At 35.2% G+C, this 22,715-nt stretch overlaps 1 protein-coding gene across 4 annotated transcripts in view; it reads left to right on the top strand.

Moving 5' to 3' along the window:
* The window catches only part of RUNX1T1 (RUNX1 partner transcriptional co-repressor 1), a 174,899-nt gene that overhangs the window by 24,233 nt on the left and 127,951 nt on the right, over nucleotides 1-22,715 (top strand). The window contains exon 1 of one of the 4 annotated variants that reach the window (XM_051970842.1): nucleotides 9,652-9,959. The exons of 2 other annotated variants lie outside the window; for them this stretch is intronic. In XM_051970842.1, coding sequence (XP_051826802.1) covers nucleotides 9,872-9,959 — 88 coding nt within the window. In that variant the 5' untranslated portion in view covers nucleotides 9,652-9,871. Of the gene's footprint in view, nucleotides 1-9,651; nucleotides 9,960-22,715 lie in introns of those variants that run through there. One more of the 4 variants, XM_051970835.1, reaches the window with a different exon arrangement.

Raw genomic sequence — 22,715 nt, 5'->3', positions numbered from 1 at the left:
AGGAATAGGAAAATAAGCAGTTTTGAGGATGCAGAGATAAAATCAGGGGTGAAAATTGGAAAACAAATCAGATTTGGTAATTAGAAAGTCATTGGTGACTCCTTGTTTCAAGGAGTCCTAAACTGCTCAGGTAGAACTGGGCTGGATGATCTCTCAGGCCCCTTTCAGTTCTGAAGTTATTCTGATTCTAAGAACAAAATTCAGTCTAAGAGTTACTGATATAACCAACAAACTCTCTTGGAAGTGGTTTTGCCTTTAAGGAGATTCCAAAGTCTTGGGTCTCAAAGGCAGAGTTCCTTCAAAACTAATATTCACAGCAAGTTTGTTTTGGTTCAAAGTCTTCAATTTGGGGGAGATTGTAGAAAATCTACTTTTAATCTTTGATCTTAAGCCTTATTTGGACATTTTTATTATTTCTCTAAAATGGTTCCTTATTGAATTTCTTTTTTTCCTCTCCTTAAACAGACAGCCCTCTCTGATATCAATTGCATTTGATAAAAATTCACAGAAAAGAATAATCAAAATTATTTGCATTTAAAATTAGCCCAATATTAAGTAGTGCTTTTTACATGCTCCAATAAAAATTGGAACCCAAGCTATTTTCATGTTGTTTTAAGAGGATACAGATTTTTACGTAACTGTTTTGCTTTTCAGAAACAAAATGCATCCACTTTTGGTTGCATAAGCAAATTTCTTTAAAATACTTGTCTTTTATTTGTGAAATTTCTACTAGAGGGGAAGAATACAGACTGACCAGTTGGTGAAAGCTTATATCTATTCAGTTGTTTTTCAGTTGTGTCTGACTCTTTGAGATTCCAAATGCGGTTTTCTTGGCAACAATTCAATGGTTTGCCCTTTCTTTCGGCAGCCCGTTTTACAGATGAGGAAACTGAGGCACACATGGTTAACTTACTTGTCCAAGATCACACAGCCATATTGGAACTCAAGTAAATGAGAGCATATTGGAACTCATCTTGCAATGGATAGTGCAACACTTAACTGCCTTGCTGATGAGAGCTTTGGGGTCTGTATTATTGCATTTCAGTTTTAATAAATCAATTTGCAAAGATCCAAAAAAGAAGGGATGCTGTTGTTTAAGAGTTGAGAAGTTTTGGTAGTTTATCTTAAGTGACCTTCATCTTTCTCCTTTAGTTAGTCCTTGTCATGTAGTTTTTCACAAGGTGTTTAGTGCTCTGAGGTGGTCCCCAGATGCTCATGACTTGGAAGAGCTACCCTTCTCAGGATCTTCTCTCAGTTTCTGTGCCCCATCATCTGCTTTCTACTATGCATTAAAATTTACCTGCCTTTTGTCTTTCATTCCTTCTGGGCCCTGCCAAGTCATTGAACTAATCCCCTTTAAAGTACTAACAGTTTACACAGTTACTCTTTCCAACTAACTTTTCTGTTTAGGATATAAATGTAGAGTTTAGAGGTCATTTAGACTAATCTTGTCATTTTGCAGATGAGAAAACTGAGACCAAATGATTTATACAAGGTCTTGGAAATGCTAATCAGCCAAGTGTTGATTTGTTCTGTTTTTGTTTGTTTGTTTTTAAATCCAGATCTTCTTACTCCACATAACTACACTGACTCACAGTGGCTACTGACTTTCAGAGACTTAAAATTAGTGAGCAAAATGAAATTTCAGAGGAAAAGGGAGGGAAAGACTCCCTTCTCTCCCTATTCTGTGTATATATATTTTGGGAAGGGAAGTATAGTGGTTAAGAACCACAAAAATGACCTAGTTTGCCTACAAAAACTGCCTAGCTTAATTTACCCTAATTTAATGGGAAATTTTTAATGCTAGAGATGACACTAAATTATGGAAACCTATCTAAAGAATGGGGTTTTACCAGCTATCCTTATTAAGTACATGGATTGTCTCTCTCTGGTGAGATCAGCTTGACAATAACAGCAGCAGCAGCAGCAGCAACCAAATCATGTTTGCAGCTAGACAATTACAGTAGACCCTAAGATCTGTGACTGTCAACCATGAACACAGATGCCTTCAAAGTTCTGTTTTTCTTCCATGTGGAAGTCGTTGGCATGGAACAGATGCCTTCATTTTGGAGAAACTAGCCTCTGGATATAATTGGTTCTCTCTTCCCTTGTCCTCCAGGGACAGACTCTCACAGATGAAATTAGATGAGGAAAAGAACCAAGAAAAAATGACACAAAGCATGAGCTTTCATGGCCTTACTCCTCCTTTGTTGCGCCAAACTGGTTCTTTTTTTATAAATGGTTGGGAACTTTGAGCCCCTATTTTTTAATATTGAGCCCCCTCCTTTTTTAAACTCATGTTTTAGTTAAGAATATGATGACTGAAGACCTCAAGAAATGTTTACTCCAATCACTCAGGAGTATGAAGGGGAATTTCAGAAGGAAAAAAAAAAAAGTACCTGAATCCCCCTGGCAAATGAAATAGTAGACCCTTGCTATTTTAGACTCTAAGCCATAAAGCTAAAACAGACACTAAATAGGAAGTTATGCTATCTTTCAATGCTAAATGTTAAGAGCTGATCAAGTTGAAGCATTCAGCAAGTAAGAAATTAATTATGGTTAAGGAGATTTTGTTCTTTGCAAATTCAATCATTGGTATACCTGAACAGAGAGATTACATTTTTTTTTTAAACATCCTATTACTTTAAATACCTGGTTTATAAGTATCTTTGGACATACAGCTCTGTAACACCCTCAGAATAATTCACTGCAGGATTCATTGCCTTATGATTAACTCATTCCTTCAAATGACATGTAAAGAAACTTGAATAAAACTTCCCTTCACAACAATCAAAAAAGATGAGGTTAAAATAATAAAACAGATATTTATCCAGTGCCTAGCACTGTGTTTGGCATTGGGGAGAGATAGGAAAGAGAGGGAAGTGGGACAGGATGAGATGGATGGTGTGCTGTTCTTCAGTAAATTACAGCCTACTTAGGGAGATGACAGGTACAAAATAACTACAATAAAAGGCAGTATAGAATCAAATAAAAAGGAGCAAAGGGTAAATGCTATAAGATGCTCACAGGAGAGGAAAGATCTTACTTGGTTAGGATATATTAGAGATAGCTCCATAGAAGAGATACTTGGAGAAGTTTGATATGTAGATATGGGGGAGGGGATTCATTTATTGGTATGGCCTGAAGCAGAAGAGATAAAACACAAAGTAGTTCTTTAGAGATTGTAACCAATGTAGTTAAATTAGACTGGGTATTTGTTACAGGAAAATAGTAGGAGATAGAACTGGAAAGGTTTATGGGGCCAAATTGAACAAGAATCTTAGGCTAACAATAACAACAGATAATATATATAATAACAATAATATCCTTTTAAGGTTTGAAAAGTCTTTTTATCAATGGCTAGGTTGCTGAACCTGTTATAGGTTATTTCACTTTTACAGGTTTTTGAGGAAGTGGACACTTGAGGAGGTTAAGTGATTTGGTAATGGTTTCATAATTAGAATTAAAGATTTAAAGGTGAGATTTGGAACCATGTTTTCTTGACTACAAATCCAGCAATGGCCAATATACCATGAAAATTTTTTGATCACAAAGGGTGACATGATTAAAGCAATATTTAGAAATTTTTTTTTTTTAAAGAAACAGAGAAAGCCAAATTCAAATCCCATCTTTCCTATTTGAGCAAATCCCTTAACCTTTTTAGAAAGTTGTAATGGGCTGAGGCTTGAGTTGGTGCACTGAGGTCCCAAGCACATGAGGCTAAATAGTAATTGGACCATACTCTATTAATATGTAAGCTTGGAGAAAGAATGGCCCCCACCCACTCTTTGTGCAAGTCCTGATGTGTTGTATAGGAAATGACGATTTTGGTGGGTGGAGGCAGGGGAGTGGAAAAGGAAGGGGAGGAGAGACTTTTGGGACTGCCATTGCCACGGTTGGCTCCACGGTTGGCTCCACGGTTGGCTCCACGGTTGGCTCGGCTCGCATCGCTCTCTCTTAGCTGGCTTCCTGTCGCAACTGCCTATATTTGCTATCGCAATCTTTCTTGCCTATATTTGCTATAGCAATCTTTATTCACCTCTTCACTTCAATAAATATTGAAGATTTTTCCCTTAACCTGAATTCCTGACTCCGGCTGACTTTAAATACGCGGTCATTACAGAAAGTTCCTTCCGGAAATTTGGAACTGGCATTTCTAGGAGAGGAGGCTAGGATGGGAAATAGCTTTGGAAGCCATTCACCAAGGAAATAATGGAAGAAATAAGAGTTTTGGAGAAAGCCAAAGTTGCAACTGTAAGTTGACGAGAGAAATGTCCAAGGACAGAACATTGGAGAAAGGTCCACATGTAAATAGAAGATTGTTAATAAAGAAGCATAAATAGAGACATAAAGAAGAAAATAGTCATTGGAGAGTAAGGATTTGAGATTATGGATTGAATAAGGAGCCAGGAGAAGAGTAGATTTATGAAGATTAGGGTTGTCAGGCAATTTTAAATGCCTTACAGATACCAGGGAGAAATTTTTGTTACTTTGAAATTGAAAGCTATTTATAAGCCAAGTTATTTTACACAAATAGAGCTTCACCATCCTGTTTGGATAGTCTTTGATAATAGATCTGTTTCCTTCCTACCCAAATCATTTCTTGGTAGTAAGGTTAATGTTTTCATGCAAAAATTGATCCCTGTGAAGGGATCGTCTGAGTCTCACATCACCCTACCTGGTTTGAAAAAATTATTAGTCCTTTTGAGCATCTTGCTTGCTATAAGGAAGTAACTTTGGAGAATTTGTCATACAAGTAAATTAATATATGGGAGATAACTTTGAAAATATGTTAAATACTTTACAAATATAAAAAGGCATTTTTTTTTATTATTGCTGTTATTTGATAGTTTTCTAGCCAGTCCTGTTTTACTTCTGCTGTATTTGGAAACAGGAAAAAAAATTACATTTTCATTTATGAAAGGGACACTTTTGAAGCAATAGAATTCAGTAAAGGAAGGAAGAGAAATTAGACAGTTAAGATTTGATTCCAACTAAGCTTGACAGAAATAAGAGGTGTGCTTAATGCTGGATTTTTGAATAACTATGCATCATATACTAAAGGAAAAATTGACCCAAGTGGTAGTATAATTCTCTCGAGAAATGTGTTTAGGCAGTGAAGGGATTCCTGGCAATGATTGAGAAATACAGTAATGGGTAACTGCATTTGATTTCTTTTGAGGTTGACTCTGATATGTGTAGTCTTTACATCCTATTAAATTTTTGAAAGATAAACTGATACAAGAATGATTTGCCAAGGCCAGCGACTCTTCCTTTTAAAACCTTGGCTCAGCTTATACATTGAAGGGATGTGGGAGTAAGATAAAAGCATTATAAATATGAGGTTAACCGAATTCAAATGGAAGGTTCTCTCCAGTTATTGCATTCCTTAGAAAATAAATACATCGCGCATATGGTTAAGATTGATCAAAAAAGTATTCTGTATGCCAGTGATTACATTCCCATCTGTGATTAAGGTTTTCTGTCTGCATCTGGTTTTCACATTATATTTCTGTAACAAGAATCCTTTATATAGCAGAGTTCACTTTCTGTATTTTCGATCAGCTGCAGCTTGAACTACTGCACGGATCGCAGATTTACACATGTGGTTTTCATTACTTCATACCATTGAGAAAAAGTAATATTTGTTTGAGAATGTATGTTTTCCACAATTTCCATGGCAATACAACATGCTGAGCCTTTTTTTTTTTTTTTTTTTTTTTTTTTTTAATAATGCTCTTGTATAACTACAAATTGTTGAGATGCTCTACTGTGGGTGAAGTAGAGCTTTTGAAACCATCCTGAAAGTTACATTTGTACTAAGAAGGCTTTATAGATTGGGTGGGAGGAGCAAGGGTCATCTAAAACTCTTATTTTGGATATAAAGATAGGTATCATTTGAACATAGGCTGGAAACACTCAAGGGGGCATTTTTCATGTTACTTGCTATTGTTTGCGATACTTTGTACTTGTTTGCCAAAACTAAGGTTTATGCTGTACAAAACCTAATAAAACGAACTCTCTCCTCATTCAGCTTAACATCCAACTGAAATTTCTAAAAAAGCTGGTTTTTCCCATTGATTCAAGAAATAGACTCTTTTGATTATAAAGTATGCAGGTGGGGTGGGGTGGGACCCTGGATTTGGTTTAAATCAGCATAGTATAGTGCTTTCAAATTGCATGTGGTTTAAGGGTTTGGGAATATTGTATTTGAGTACCAATGGGATTCCAGAGAATACAACATACCCAATTCACATAGGTATTATAAATAAAGACACAGATGGGAAGTTCAGTGATAAAAGACTTTCAAGGTAGTAGAAACAAGTTTTTGACCTAATGTACTAACATTTTAAAATTTGTTTTTAGAATTATGGAATAGGGATAGCAACAGGCTTTTAAAGCCTAGACCCTAAATTTTATGATTCTCATTATGTCATGTTTTCCATTAAGTTGGTCAGATATTATTGGTCATTTGAACTGGATGACTTCTGAGGTTCCTTACAGCAAATTCACACACACAGTGTCCCCAAATTTTAAGCTTTAATAGCTTAAAAGAAGTGGCTAAAAAAAACCTCACAAAGAGCCAGACACAAATGAAATAGCTCAATAACAGTATATACCTATATGTATATTTGTGTATGTGTACACATTCCCACAAAAAATAGAAACTTTATGAGGGGGAATGATCTTGATTTGAGGAGAAGTAAATTTTAAGGCAAATATATAATTAGAAAAAAAAAATTAGTTCCCCGCTATAGAGAAAAACATTATCTATAAATATCTATACATATTTATAAGCCATACTGAAGTAGAAGTTGTAAGAAAAGTATCTTATTTCTGTTGAGAACATATTGACATATAACTGAAAGCAAGTTTAGATGCAAAACAAGGAATTTGGGGGATTTAAAAAAACATTCTAGGGAAGCTAAATGGTGCAGTAGATCTCTATTTAGAGATCCACCTGCCTTAGAGTCAGAAGGATCTGAGTTCAAATTTGACTTCAGACACTTAAAACTTCTAGCTGTGTGATCCTGGACAAGTCACTTACCCTAATTGCCTCAGCAAAAAAAAAAAAAAAAAAAAAAAAAATCTAGAATTTGAGGGTTGGTATGTATCCAATAGGTATTTATACTTTGAAGAGAAATTTCATTATGTCTTTGGTGAAAGGTCACTGAATATGATATAGTTATTATTTGTTTTTCTAAAATAATAATAATTCTCTAAAGTATGTGGAAGGTTGTACAAGAGGTTCTTTGGAGGGGTCATTTCAAAGTTGTGCACATTTTAGTGACAGGTAATATTTTTAGAAAATTATATTAAAACAACTCATTAAAGCATTTTCAAGCTCCTCCTCCCTCCACTATGTTTTCAACATTAAATGATTAAATTGTGTTTTGGAGAAAAGTTTTCAAATTGCTCCCAGCTAATTAATTTCTTATTCTGGGGGGGGAGGGGGACACATTTGTAAAAGTTCAGTAAACCATAGCCATGCATTTACTTTGTAGTGATTTTTAATTTTGCCAATGCAATTGTTACATGTACAGCTTGACGTACAACATTTAAAAGACCTACACATGGGCAAAGAGGCCTGGTTAGTTATTAGTAGGCAGAAAAATTAGCATTTGAAAGCAGCATAATATCAGATCCTACAAATTTGTATATATATTACTTTTCCCCTTTTGTGCATTCTAGGTTGGGGCATTTATCCTAAACATCACCAATTAATGGTTCTTTGAGATAATTGTAGGGTTTGATAGAGTACAAACATCATAATCCCCTTGTGAATTGAGAATTTTCATTTTTCTTCTTGAAGTATTTTTGTTTAAAAAAAAAAGAAAGAACCAAATTGTTGTATTCAATTAAAAGAGAATTCATGACTATGTAAATATTTCCAAGTCTTCTCTGATGATGATCCTGTAGTAATTGTTTTTGTAAAAACAGTGAAATTTGTTACTAATGATGCTTCTGTTCCATGGATTTCTGTGGTCAAAAAAAATTCTATCACCTAGTGGCCAATTTACTGGTAATGAGCCTCTTTGGATTAAGTGGGTCTGGTCCAGGAAGAACAAACACTGTGTCCCTGGAACTGTACTCAGAGCCATTCCAGCTTGCTTAGAACTTTCCAGAGCTTGAATTGAAGTATGATTCAGTATAAGAATTGTACTTCTCCCCAGGGACTGTCTGTTTAATCATCAGCATAAAGAAAAATAAATACATCACCTGGTGCATTTTAAGTGTTTAATAAATGCTTGGTGCTTGCTTACTAAATGCTTAATTGTATAGCAAAGCATATTAATAATAAGGAATACAGAGGGATTTGATTTGTCTTAGAGGGAAACTACTACATCCTTCATTCTGCAAGGATGTGACATAATGTACCACTAGGGAATAATAATTGTGGAAAATAATAATAATAGTAGTAGTTACAAGGATCAGTAAATGAGTCCATTCCTTTGACTTCATTGGTATAGGGATCTTCCAGTGAGAAAAATGCATATGTTCACCTTCTCTGCAATTTTTAGAGATTGTGTGGAATTATGGAGAGATATGGGGCAAATTACCCAGCATTCCCATAGAGCAGTGTGTATCAAGAACAAGACTTGAATTCATTTTCCTGATTCTCAGATTGCCTTTCTAGCTTCAGTTCAAAGGCAGCTGAGAATATCTTTCCCATCATGATCATACAGCTAATAAGTGCCAAAAGGCAATATTTGCATGTTTTCCATTTTTCAGTGACTAGATATTTGATATCACTTTTCATTCAATAATGACCTTGAAGTATCTCTTATCTTCATAGGTTCTGTCTCATAGTTAATTCTTTAAGTGGCAATTTTAAGAGTTCATACTGAATAAGGGCAACAAACATATTTTGGGTTTTTGCTTATTTTTGTTAGTTGAAGAAAAAATAAATAAAACTAGTGAACCTAGTCAATCTGGACAAAGAAATCTGTGACATTATAATTCACATTACTTGTGTGCTTGCTACATTCTTAAAAAAAATTGTTACTCTTGTTGCATAAGGCATGACTGTATATAAGTAAATCCCTTTTTGAGCATTGCTGAATGTTTTAACTTTCTTGGGGAATAACTGTTACAGTTAAATAGTGGCAGCATCAGTGCTGATTTTGGAGACCAGAGGACCTGAGTTTAGAATATTCCACTGTCACTATGTCTGTGACCTTGGCAAATCAAGAGCCTTAGTTCTTTTGTAAAAGGAAAGATTTGACCCCTAAGGTCACTAGCAGCTCTCTAAATCTATGAACTTGTGATTTTCTAAATCCCAAGGCTGTGAAAGAATTTGGATAGCCTCTTTAAAGCTGCCATCTGTGTATAAATTTCTATGAATTAAAATAGAAAGCAACCATATCTATTACCCAAAGAATTATTTAAATAAAATGTAAGGTTGGAAGGCTTATGTTTTAATCCCTTTACTGAAACAGGTAAAGTATAAAGAATTGTGTTGAGTATCTACACTACAATTCATACCTCTTTAGAAACCCTCCTTTAAGGAGCTAAGAGGGAATGTTTGTGTGTCCACTTAATTGTCACCTTTGCTGTAGGCTTTGCAAAGGATTAATTAATAAAGTAGGCTTTTTGGGGAAAAAATTAACTTAAAGTATTTTTAAATGCTCCCTTGTATGAAAAGGTGGGTAATGTTGTTTTAGAAAGACAGCATTTATCTGATGCTATTTTTTTTTTTTTTTAATGGCTTAGTGTTTTCATGCATAGAGTGAGTGCTTCAGACTGGATGTGATATGCATTTTTTTTTCCTTTGTTGTTGTCAATAGAAAAGATTGATCTCTGGGCTGGTGAACATAATATCTGTCCCAGTCAGAAAAGGAGAGGAAATTAGCAGAACGGTTGGTGGAGAATGATATCTGTCAAAAGAAACACTTGGAGAGCACTGAGTTTAGTAATAGGTGACTGCCGGAAAAAAGGGAACTTTGAATTTTGTCAAGGTAAGGAACAGACAAATATTTTGATTTTGCAATTTACACACATCTCAGAAAGTTATTTTCTACTTTGTATTCCCCATAAACCATAAAGATTTTTTTTTTTTTTTACTATATTTTGTCCCTTCTTCCCCCTCCCTCCCTTATTGCCTTATTGATACTTTAAATTCATAGTTTGGTTGCCACATTTTTTTTTCCTGTAGTATTTTAACTTTAGTAAATAGTGATGGTGGGGTGGGGTTTTTCTAAAGGGTTGGGCTGTGTGTTCTCTGGTGTATCTGTACTCTAGTGGGACCTGTGATAGCTTGGGTCTGAAGATATCAAATGATCAAGTACCAGTTTTTCTTTCTATTTTTCTGTTGGAGTGTTTCTTGCCATGTTTCATAATACATCTGCTATGAGCTAAACAACACTTGAGTTGAGTAAAAGCTATGCCATGATTTCTGTGTTTATTGTAACTAGTAGATGGTGTTTTCTCAGTTTGTTGTCTAAATAGGGGAAAAACAAAGTGGTTTTCCGTTTTTAAAATGTTTTTATTTTCTCAAAATGAACTGGATATTTTTATATGCATGGGTGAATGTCATGCATAAAATTCTCCTAGGAACTATAAAACATCCATACACAACCTACAATAGTCTGGACAATTACTTTCATATTAGTACCACTGTAAATAGAAACAAAGGCAAAAGATACATGACAAGAAGCTTCTTTAAAGGTTTTTTTTTTTTGTGTTTAAAAACAAAGTGGGTCCACAGAACTAAGGGACAGATTCTAGAAGGCTCAATATTACAACTCCTTTTCAGGTTTAAAGAATATGAGCTTGCATAGAATGAATCAAGAGAAGAAGAGTGAATGGAGGGAACTTGTATTTGGGCAGTTTAGAGTGATCCCAAAGCATTGTGGGGGAGAGTAAGTACATCTTGGTTGGTGCTTGTCACTAGTAAGCAGGAAAAAGATGTGTAATGCATAACTGAGCAAGTTGAGAAGAAAAGGTAAAAGGAAAGCACCCTTGACTCCATTGCTCTTTGAAAAATACAGTAGAGAATAATGTTTGCCCCCTTTGCTACCGGTGGTATTTTGACTTGATTGTTTTAGCCACATCTCTTTTTTTCCTATTTTGCAATTTGTTTTTGTTCTATAGGATCATGAGTGGTTTGGTGGGAGGGAATTGGTTTGGGGTGCTTTTGAATCTCTTGGGAGAAAAAATGAACTAATTATTCTGATGTTAGTCTTTGGAGGGTGTTCCTTTATTCTGTCACACAAATGTGCACATCACTTACCTTCTGGTCTTTGTGATCAGTTAGATAAAATTTGTGGTTCATTTTTTTTTAAATTGGACTATAGATTTGCTATTAGATTTTTAGTCTACAAGTTCTAAGAGAAAGGAGTTTGGGAAGTAGGAGGGTGTGGAAAGAACATTGGTCTGGGATTCTAAGCATGCAGGCTCTTCTTTTTTTTTTTTTTTCCTATTTATGTGATCAGATTATTTAAGCTTTAGTTTTTCATCTGCAAAATGGAAATTATATTATTGGGATAATCAATTGATAATTAGGGGAAAGCACTTTTGTAAAGTTGTTAATATAAATAAATAAGAAGCATTATAATTAAGAAGAGACCACAAAAATTTATTTTTTTAAGGGAAAGAAAAGGGAATCACTAGTGATTATTTACCTAAGTTCTTCTACAGGAAGAGCTCTGTGAATACTAAATGTATATCTCATATTTTCTTCCTTTCTTCTGTAACCTCTCAGGGCAGCACTTATTTATGTGCGAAAATACATCCAAGGTGTTAATTAAAAATTAAAAAAGAAAGGCTGTAACAGATGCATAAGTACACCTTGGATAAATGTGTTGTAGTTCTAGAGAGCCATCCTCATTGCCCTCTCCTCCTCCCTTACCCCCTCCTCGTCAATATCACCACTTCATCTGCTCATGTGGTGCACACCTGTGGCCTGTTGGCAGTGAACTTGATTGCAGCATGGGAGATCTGTAATGAAAAGCAAAGATGGATGACAAGAACAGACATCATAATACACGTGGGTTATTTGGTGTATTATGCAAATATTGAATTCCCAGCTCCATTTTTTCCCCCCAAGGCATCACATATTGATCTCATCACATTCTCTTCCTCTCCTCCTCTCTCTGCCAATGATACAGGAGTGAGAGTGGGAGGGTAATAATCATATCATTAATTCAATTTAAGAATCTCTTCAAAATATCTAAAATATTTATTCTCCTTTCATTTACAGTGGTAATTTATAAAAGCAAGAATCTCTCTTTCTCCCTTTTTCTCTTTCTCTTTTTCTCTTTCCCTCCCTCCCTCCTTCTCTCTCTTTCTCTCTCTCTCTCCCCTCTCCTTCTCCTCCCCCTCCCCCTCTTTGTTTTCTCCTTTCCACTTTTCAGGATTTAGATTTGTAAAACACAAATCCATAATTCAAACCTACAGACTCCTCAAACTATCCATTTTATCAAATTCTCTTATTCAGGCAGTCAGCTAACATTAAACATCTAATATATGACAGTTAATAGGTTAAGTTCTGGGGGCGCAAAGAAGCCCCCAAATAGCCCCTGTTCTGAAGGAGCTCACAGGCTAATGGGGGAGGCAACATACAAATAATTGTATATAAATAAAATATACACAAAATAAATTGAGGATAATTTCAGAAGGAAAGCACAAGATTAAAGAGGATTGGGACTATAATTTGGCAGCAGGAAAAGTGAAGAGATTTATTCAAGTTTATCTAGGAGGAAAAAGTTGAGCCTTTAGTTAGATACCCAATTCCTGTGTACTGTGGTGGAATGGAATATAGGAAACTTAGTGTAGTCATAAACCAGTTACACTCAAACCTTAATGTAATTGAACCTAGAGGATGCAGGTTTCTTGCTGTCATTAGAGTACAGTGCTTTTGGTTTTTATTTTAGTTCTGCTAGAAGAACCTGTATAGCCAGGCTGATTTAGAATATGTTTGAGTGTGACCATTCTGTTGAGCTTCCTTTTGGAGCCAATAGGAAATACTTGGCCAGAATCCAGTTTTTGGACTCCAAAGACAAGAAAACCCATAATTTACACAAAACATGGAAAGAGTAGCAGAGGAGGAAAGAATCATAGGGGAAAAATAGGATTTTAGCCTATTGTCTTAAAATTACATGTATGAACATGCACACTATCCCTCCTGTAGTATTCATGTTATCCATCTGCATGCACAATGCATGTTTTAAGTTAGATATAATAATAATAATAATATAATAATAATAATAATAATAAATGATATTTGGATAACTTCAGATGATAAAGGAGTTCTCCCACAAATATTGATTTCCGTATTAAGGATAGAAGAAAAATGATTTTCCTCAAGCAAAAGTTCTCTTTTCAGAGAGATTTTGAGTTTTCATATTTTCTTGGTTATATCCTAGGCCTCTGGTAGCATTAATGGGTTTTACCCCACATGGAGCTTTGAGCTCCTTGTACCGCTGCACACTGATCCCAGGTCAGTGTGATGCGTGAAATCAATTTATTTGAATCTCTTTGCCTCTATAGGAATTTGGCAGTCCGCCAGTTGTTTTCATTTAATGTTCTTTGTGTTGAACACAGACAAGCAGGCAGGCTTTTGAATTCCTCTCTCTTTGGGTCTCTGTCTCTCTTTCAGCCAATATTTTACTCTATGGATTTTTAGATGAAGAAGGAATATATTATTTATAGGTTTCTAATCATTGCTTTCAAGTGTGATTTTTTTTTTTTTTTTAAAGTTCCTACTAATTCTTTGACCTGGGTAGGGGCATTTCTGTGCTTTAGGGTGAATCTTAGGAAAATTACTACAAAAGGCATTTTGGGAATTTAGTTAATGACCATAAGGTTTCTGAAAGAGAATAAAATAGAGCATATCAATTTTTAATTACACAAAATATTTTCATTCTGAAAACTGAAAATAGCCAGTCTTATGTATTCTGTTTTTAAAGGAGGGATTTTAAAATTAGTAATAAATTCTGTTCATTGTGATCATATTGCACTTTTTTTTTTTTTTTTTTTTTTTTTTTTTTTAAAGAGCAGTGCTAGGGGAAAGGGTATTTAGGATGAAAAGATGGTGTGGGAAAATAGTTAAGAGCGGATCATGGTATCCTAGATAGAGAACTAGAAGAAGGGACTTTAAAGACTTCATTTCACAGGTGAGAACTGAGACTTTGAAAAGTTAAATGATTTGCCCAGCATCACAACTTAGGTCTAAAGTCGAACAGGCCTACTGCCTTATGGGCAGGAAAATCTGGCTTTATGATCTTGGGTAAGTTCTCCTGACTTTTGAGTTGTAGAAAGAATTACAAGATGTAAAAGAAAGTGTCCACACCTAGAGCTTTCTGGTACTGATGAAATCCTAGGTTAGGATCAAAGAAATAAATATCAATATTAATAATAATAATTAATATTAACAATAACTGAAGGTTATTTTTAAGTCTTGTGAAAACTTTTCCACATCACAGAGGAACTGTTTTTCTCATCTTAATCAAGTTGTGAATTTTAAACATACTGGTTGTACCATTTATAAGCTATCATCTGTTTATCTGTAAATTATCTTTACGTATAGATACCTATCTATATGTATGATATGTGTAGGTAGATATAGCTTGGCAGCAAAAGTCCATCACTACTAATCTCTAAAATAGAAAAGTAGAAGAAATTAACATCTGTTTAGATTCCCATAAGTACATTTTCTTTTTTTTCTCCCCTACAACCTTTCAAATATTTATTTATTCACATTTTTATATTCTTTTTAAAATAATGGCTTTTTATTTTTTAAAATGCAAAGTTTTCAACATTCACTTTTGCAAAATGTTATGTTCCAGATTTTCCATTCCCTACCCACCTCCTCCTTTCCCTAGATAGTAAGTAATCCAATATAGCTTAAACATGCAATTCTTCTAAACATATTTACACATTTATCATGCTATACAAGAAAAATCATATCAAAAAGGGAAGAAAATGAAGGAGGAAAAAACCCAAGCAAATCAACAACAACAAAATACTATGCTGTGATCCACATTCAATCTCCATAGTCCTCTCTCTGAGTGTGGATGATTCATTCCATCACAAGTCTACTGGACATAATCTTGTTGCTGTAGTACCCTTTCTTTTAAGTTAAATAGCTTTATCTATCCACTTACCTGTTGTTCAGTCAGTCACACTTGACTCAACATGACCCCATTTGGGATTTTCTTGGCAAAGACACTAGCGTGGTCTGCCATTTCCTTCACCACTCTCCATGTTTTTATATATATGTTTTAAGATTTTATGCATATATGTATGTGTGTGTGTATGTGTGTATTACATATAGATATAGAGAGGTTAAGGGACTTGCCCACAACATGAGGCTAATAATTGTGTGAGATAGAAATTGAACTTAGGTGTTTCTTCCTCCCAAGTTCAACAGACTTTGTTGTCTTGGGAGGTACGCACATTACCTCGCTTCCCCCCTCTGTATGTTGTACACATACAGATATACATATATGTATATAGATAAATATGGATGTACACTCACATATATATATGTACATATATATATCTTAGAGTTTGTGTATATATCTACATATATATGTTATATCTAGGTAGAGAGATATCTCTTATCTAGAAAAAAAGTACTGATTGGAATCTGGACAGATGTTAATTTTTTTTTGCTTTTCAATTTTGGGGGCTACTACTTAATGATAAGGGCACCTGACTTGAGTCTAGAAGGCTTGAGTTCAAATGTGGTGGACACTTACTAGCTGTGTGACTCTAGGCAAGTCACTTATCCACTTTTGCTTTAATCCTCTGGGGAAGGAAATGGGAAACCACTCCAGTATCTTTGCCAAGAAAACCCCAAATGTGCTTACTAAGAGTGGGGACATGACTAAAGCGATTGAAAAACAACATTCATGATGAACTTTTTGCTGCCAAGAAGTCACTTTTTTCCTCCCTTGTACTTTCTTTAATATATTTATACTGGTCTCTAAGATTGGCTGCCGTTCTGGGGAGGATTTATGTCAGAGGTCAGTATTAGGAGGGAGAAAATGAAGAGAAGGGAGGGGAGAGGGAGAGAAGAGTAGAATGCTTGTTGCTCCAGGCAGTTCTAGAGGAAGTTGATAGTCAGAATCCTGGAGCCTCTGCAAGTGGGGTCAGACTCATACACAGCAGCCCTGCTTCCTTGTTTAATTACCTGAAGAGCAAAACATCCAGTCTGAGCCTATGTGAGAACTCAGTATCTCTAGTAAGCAGTATGGTGCTCTGACATCCTGCATGGCCAGCCCTGTCTGTCCGCACACGTCAGGTCTGGTTCCTGACAGCAGGCTATCTCTGCAGGGCCTGGGTTCCTTTCATTCACAAGGCATTGTGTGGAAGAGGGTTTGGTCAGGAATTTGAGGTTCCTGCCAGCACTGTTCTCTGGTCTCCCAGCCTGGACTACATTGACAGAAAAGCTTGATTTTTTTTATACATTTATACACACACACACACACACACACACACACACACACACACACACACACACCTATATATATAATTTAAAAAACATATATGTGTGTGTGTGTTTGTGTGTGTATTAAACAGATTTACACACACACAAAACCCTCCTCCTCCCTCCCCCCACCCCCATTTTAACACTTTTTAGTATTCTCTCCTAAAATTCTGGCATTGGTATATAATAAATACTCTGTATACCAACAACAACAAACATTAACTATTGGATTTCTGATGTTGGTTTGCTGTGCTTCCTATTTCTTTGTTCATTTAAATACAATTTAGCTCATAGACTGGAGATGGTTCAGTGTTAACTATACTATCTAAAACTCAAACTAAAATTTTTAAGGCTTGTAAATGTAGTCAATATCATTTTAAATGAGGGCTTTCTCCAAAACAAACTTCTTATAGAGTTATATTTTTAAATTACATATTCCCTTATATTTTGAATGTGGTTATTGACCTTTTCTATCAGGTATTCATAATTACTTTTATTTCATTAGAAAGGGTTCAGGAAGGGATCTCTGAGAATGTAAGAGATATGTAGCCGTTTTGAAGACTTATGGCAGCTGTTAAGAGAAATGTGTGAGGAAGGTTGTATCAAAATATCTTTTACAGGGATCTAGTGAGTATGAGTGGATTTTCTTTTATTTTTTTAAAGCAAGCTGAAATTCTCCAGGTCCTTTATTTTGCTGTGTGGGTAGATGTGGAAGATAAGGAGATGGAAGGTTGAAATTATGGCTACATGTGATTGATTTACTTTTTCCAACTTCATTAGAAAGGGTACATTTATAATTCTGGTTAATGTTAATAGAAGTTGCGCATATGTAATGGGATATATTTATGCTTTCCATGTTATATAGTTACAGCTTGGAAGAGCTTATCTAAGAAATTTGTAAGGGTTATATGAAAATGGCATTTTCCCCATATTGCATTTATAAGACTATTGCAGATATTTAGTGCATTTCTTTACTTGCCTGGCAAAAAATATGTATGATCATTTAAACAAGTGGAGGGAGAGTCATGTGATAAAATTGGTATCACCATGATCTATTAGGCTGAAGCATAATGTAGTTTTGCCATAAGTGTTATACATATGCCTGAGGATATGCATGTTTATTTATGTCTCAGCCTGCTGCATTCCTTTGGATTATTTTTCTTTTTAACATCACTGTAAATATGAAAAGGGGGGGAGGAAAACCCAAGAACAATTTATATTAAGCCTCTTGTCAATGTTTCTAACATTCTCCCAGTAGTACATTTTAAGCTAGTCTTGGTCCTGATCTTTGAATCCAGATAGTATTTCCCAAAAAGGGACATCATTAACACCATTTGTAGACTTTGGCAGTGAATACAACTAATGTTAAGAAGATCAGAGGACTTTGAAAAGTGAATAGGATGGATGTGGATTGAAGGAAAGGGGAAAGTGGAAAAGGGTAGAAATGAACAAGGGAAAGAAGATGGCACTTAGCACCTATTAGGTGTTCAGATACATGTTAAATGAACAAATGAATAAATAAATGAACCAAATGGCAAGGTCTCAAAAAATGGAGATAAGGAAGGAGGAAGGGAAGGCAGGAAAAAAGAAAGGATCCAGAAGGGAGTAGAACAAAGAAACTACATCCTATCAGTAACAACAGATTTGTTCCAATTATAAATAGGGCACAAGATATGGGGAAAGGCCTAAGAAACTAATTTAGCTTCACCCTATGTTGTGAGAGAAGCATCATGTTGTCTTCATCCCCTGATTAAAGATGATAATAATACACAAATTTAGAGTATTAAGTTTTATTCTATAGTTCAGCTGTAGATGTGGAATAGGTTTTAAACACCTCAATAAAAATGATAGCTCACAAATAACTTTTTAAAAAAAAATAGTAGTATTCCCATTTTACAGATGAGGGAAATGAACCTCAGAGTTTAAAGAACTTGACTGTGGCGACTCCACTATAACAGAGTAGGAGGGTAGCACTGCATCCCAGGGCTCCAGCCAAGGCCAGTGCCTTTTGATTCTGGTACCCCTGAAATAAATACACCAAGATGAGGACAAGAAATTAAGATGGACACCTTTTAATCTCATCGCCTGGTGTTCTAAGACAGTTATTATTGCAATATTGCATTCCATTTTATTTTGTATCTAATCTGAATCAAGGTGTATTTAACATCTAGAATTATACCAAGGTTAAATCACAGTGCTAGGTATGATTTTGACGAATGAAGCTTTTTTGTAATGAGATTTCTAATTGTACAGAAAAATCCAGTGGAACTCAAAACTTTATTTTAGCGAACTTAGAATTTGTATGTCAGTGTGGCTCATTATTGTGTGGATTGTGTTAATTTGTAAAGTGCAATGAGCAAAAGGGAGTTTGTTAAAGGAAAATAAACCTTCAAAAGAATAATGTGATCAAGAAATGCAGGGATTTGTATTGCTGTGTATTTGCTCCACCTGGTGGATTTTGTTGAAAGTGTTTTAATCCATGTTAATGATAAAGAGACTAGCAATTCTAAACTATATAGAGACAGATGAAACTTTCATTTCTTCACTTCCAGGGACTATAATTCTACATTAGTCAAAAAAACAAACAATAAACCAACAACTCACATTTATACATCTTTCGTCTATCTTTTCTTTGAATGAAATTTTTAGGAAGGCTATTATATAAGAATAAAGATCATACTTTATTTTCAAATGTATCTAAAGTTCCATGAAATAATAAGTTCTCGAATTGTTTGACTTTTTGGCTAGCCAGTGAATGAAATCAGCTGTTGAGGCTATCTTTTTGATATATAGACAATAATTGGTGGCAACTTGTAATAAACTACATTTCTATGGGAGGTGGGATAATAAAATGTGTGATGCATTTGTGCTTCTATACATGGGTAAAGTCTACTATTTACTGAGCTTATAAAGATGGCTTTCTTTGGAAATCTTAAGGACTCAGCACCACTTTGATCATCTTATTGTTTTCCGGATTTTCCTTTTGCCTTCTTTAGACTGTTACAACTCTGTAACAGAAGGTGAAGTTTTGCAAACAGTGTCTCCATATGCAAGGGATTTGGAGACCTTTTTATTGTCTTTAAAATTGTCATTCATAGTCCTCATTAGCATTTATTGTTGCAAGCGTACAAGCAGAAAATGTGAAATTGGTATGTCCTGAATAGCCCCACAGAGCTCTGGAGCCCTCCAATTTCGCCTGCAGTGTGGTGTGGGGTGGGCTTTGAGAGAAAGCTGTCCAGATGGCAGCCAGCTCAGAGCAGGGCTGCCGGTTTTTGTCTCTGGTGCTGAGAGGAGGGAAAGTTCATTGGAGCATACGCCATCACCCCTGCGTTTTAACAAAAACTAACTGGCCAGCAGTAAGAATGGGGAGGTGGGGACAGGGAAACAAAGGTTTTCAAGAGAATGCTACAGTCTCTTTCAAATGAATAAAATATGGGTAGTTACTGATTCTCTCATATTAACTTAATGGAGATTGGCATGAAAAAATAGAACAAAAATTAAATATACAAATGATAGAATGTGGATAGAGTCATATATATGCTATAAGATGAAGTTTAAATTTTATATGGTGCAGAGGGAGAATTTGGAGAAGGGGAGGCATTTAATAAAGAGAAGGTTCTGCAAAAGAGTTTGATAGTAAACCCCTAGATAAATAAGACATTTAAAATCTCCAAGCACTTTCATCTTTAGTTCTTTTAAAACGTGGTTTTGGTTTAACAGTATGATGAGATTTAAAGTGCCTATTGAGAGGCTGTAATTTATCCTGGAGATGCAAGTTTCTGCTTTCCTTTTAACAAGCCTTCCCCAAACATCAAGATATTGAGTAGTGACAAACAGAAATATAGTTGGTGAAATGGGCTATTTTGAATAGTTTGCCACCAAGACAATAAAAAAAAAATAGAAATTCCAGGAACTGTGAATATAGATTAACACTTTCAATAAATGTTATTTCACAAATCTTGAAAAGTTTAATTTTTGAAAAAATGATAAAAGATGCCAAACTTTTTCAAAGAATGAAAAAAAAATCAGTTGTAGCACTTGGAACAATATGTTTACATTAATATTATTTTTAAAAAAAGAAACAAAAAAACCCATATAGACTATTTGGAATATCAGCTTATCTGTTTTAGGGTTTAATTCCTATGTCTTCCAATTTCAATTTGAGGGCACATTATTTACTAATTTTTGATGAGAGAGAGGGGGTTTAACATTCCAGATGTACTGGAAACTTGAAGCATTTAGTTTCCTAGAAGTGATAGGTAAGCCTAAGGGTCATGACTCCTGACTCAGCCACTTTCTCTGGTAGACTAGGCTTCCTTTTTATACATACAGACTTGTTCTCCACAGGATACCTTATTGTCAAGGATTTGGGCCAGTCTAGTTGCAAATGACCCCGTAGAACAGAGCTATGTGATTTCTCTGTTGTCTGGTAGGTCTCACCTATTAAGAAAAGCTTTCTCTATCCCAGTCTGTTTCCTCTTTAATTGATTTCTTCTTTTACTTGTAGTTTGGTCCTCTTGGACTTCCCTAAATAACCCTTTAGCCTCCATAGTAGTGTTTATATACTCTCCAAATACTTGAGATTGTTATCTTGCTTCCTGTTCTTTGTCATGTAACTAAGGTCCTTGTGAGCAGTTGAGAAGCCACAGAACTTTGTTGAACAGATAGATAGATACCTGAGGAAATAAGTTAAGGAAAATAATATGATTATGATCTATTAGTTTACATCAGACTTATATGGAAAGAATTTATATCTAAAATGTTCCCATAGAATACTTAATTTTTAATGGACTTTAAATTAAAAAAAAAAAAAAGGTTTTATCTGTATTCCTTGATTCCACTCTGGGTTGATATTCTTTGATTTCTATTAACTCATGTATAGGTCATTTTATTTTGTCCTCTGGATAAGGTATGACTGGATTTATTTCTGTTGCCAGGAATCAATATATTATTCAGTTTCCTAAGTACACTTTTAGATGTCTTTCAGGAGTAGAAACAAATTAACATACATTTTTATTAGGTGCTGTATCTATTTAATTGACTGTCAAACTGATGGGAAGTTAGGAAGCCATCCAGAGAAGAGGTCCATCTTCCTAACCCAATGTGTGAGTACACATTAGGTGGGTTTGCCCTGTCAGTGGATGCCTTAAGAAAACACTAATAGTTTCCAGCTGGGTGGAAAATCACAACCTTTGGGGTCTGACAAAACTAGCAGATTTGAATTTGAAAGCAGAGCTAATGCTCCCATTTTATTTTTTACCACTCGCCCATAAATGATTATTTTCCAATATGTCAGCCTCATTTGGTGGCCAGTGGTCTGAAAGTGAAAGTGGAACAAGCAAGCGGAGAAATCTGGACATTAGTGAGTCCGCCCATTCAAGCTGGTGTGCCACTTTGTGGAAGGGTCTACCCTAAGATCAGGGGGGTCCTAATGACCATTCATCAATGCTCGTTGACTGATCATTGAGTGCCTTCTCATTCAGTTTATCAAGTCTTGCACATAAAAAGTCAGAATAAGCCTTATTCAGCTTTGTTAAAGCCAACTAGGAGTAAAATGCTCCATTTGAACCCATTTTGCCCTTGTTTTTTCACTTTGTTAATGCAGCCTTGCTTAAATGAGTGCCTTTATTGGGTCGGTTAGAATATCTGAAACTATTAATTCTCTTGTATTGAATAGCTGGTGGCAGGCCAGAGCAGATGGGGTAGAAAAGTATTTGGTTGGGTGTATTGCTTTCAATTAGGATCAATGAGGTTTCAGCTCCTTTGAATTAACTCACTTAATACCCACTGTGTGAAGTCACAATGTATCACAACAGCCTGCTAGAAGCAGAGAGGAAAGTTGAGAAGACCTGCAGAAAAGCTTTGAGTCAAAATCTAACTTCACTGTTAGGGAGAGCTTTCATTAACTACAGATGCATTTCAGTAGACTTGTGGTCCCTGTTGGCAAGTCAGGTTTGAACAAAAGATAATCTGTACTTTAAAGCTAGAATGTTTTGGAAATAAATGAAAAATACCCTGGAGTAATACAGTACACAATCCTGCCTTTCTAGTATATGATATAAATCTATTGTAGTAAACTGGTTTGTGTGTATTTTTGAACAGAGACCAATTTGATGCAGTTGGCTACTTGTTTTCAAATATGGAGAATGTGAAAAATGGTTAACAAAAAAAGACTAGTCAGTTAAAAACAAACATCTGCTTAAAAAAAAAAGTCTAAAGGTAGACATTCTTGATGCAAAGAATTCTTGAATTGACAGAATTATTTATAATGAAGGAATAG

This window comes from Antechinus flavipes, chromosome 1 (assembly GCF_016432865.1).
Source record: "Antechinus flavipes isolate AdamAnt ecotype Samford, QLD, Australia chromosome 1, AdamAnt_v2, whole genome shotgun sequence".
NCBI classification, from domain to species: Eukaryota; Metazoa; Chordata; class Mammalia; order Dasyuromorphia; family Dasyuridae; genus Antechinus; species Antechinus flavipes.
The sequence above is the reverse complement of the archived record's forward strand: the minus strand, read 5'-3'. Positions and strand labels throughout refer to the sequence as shown.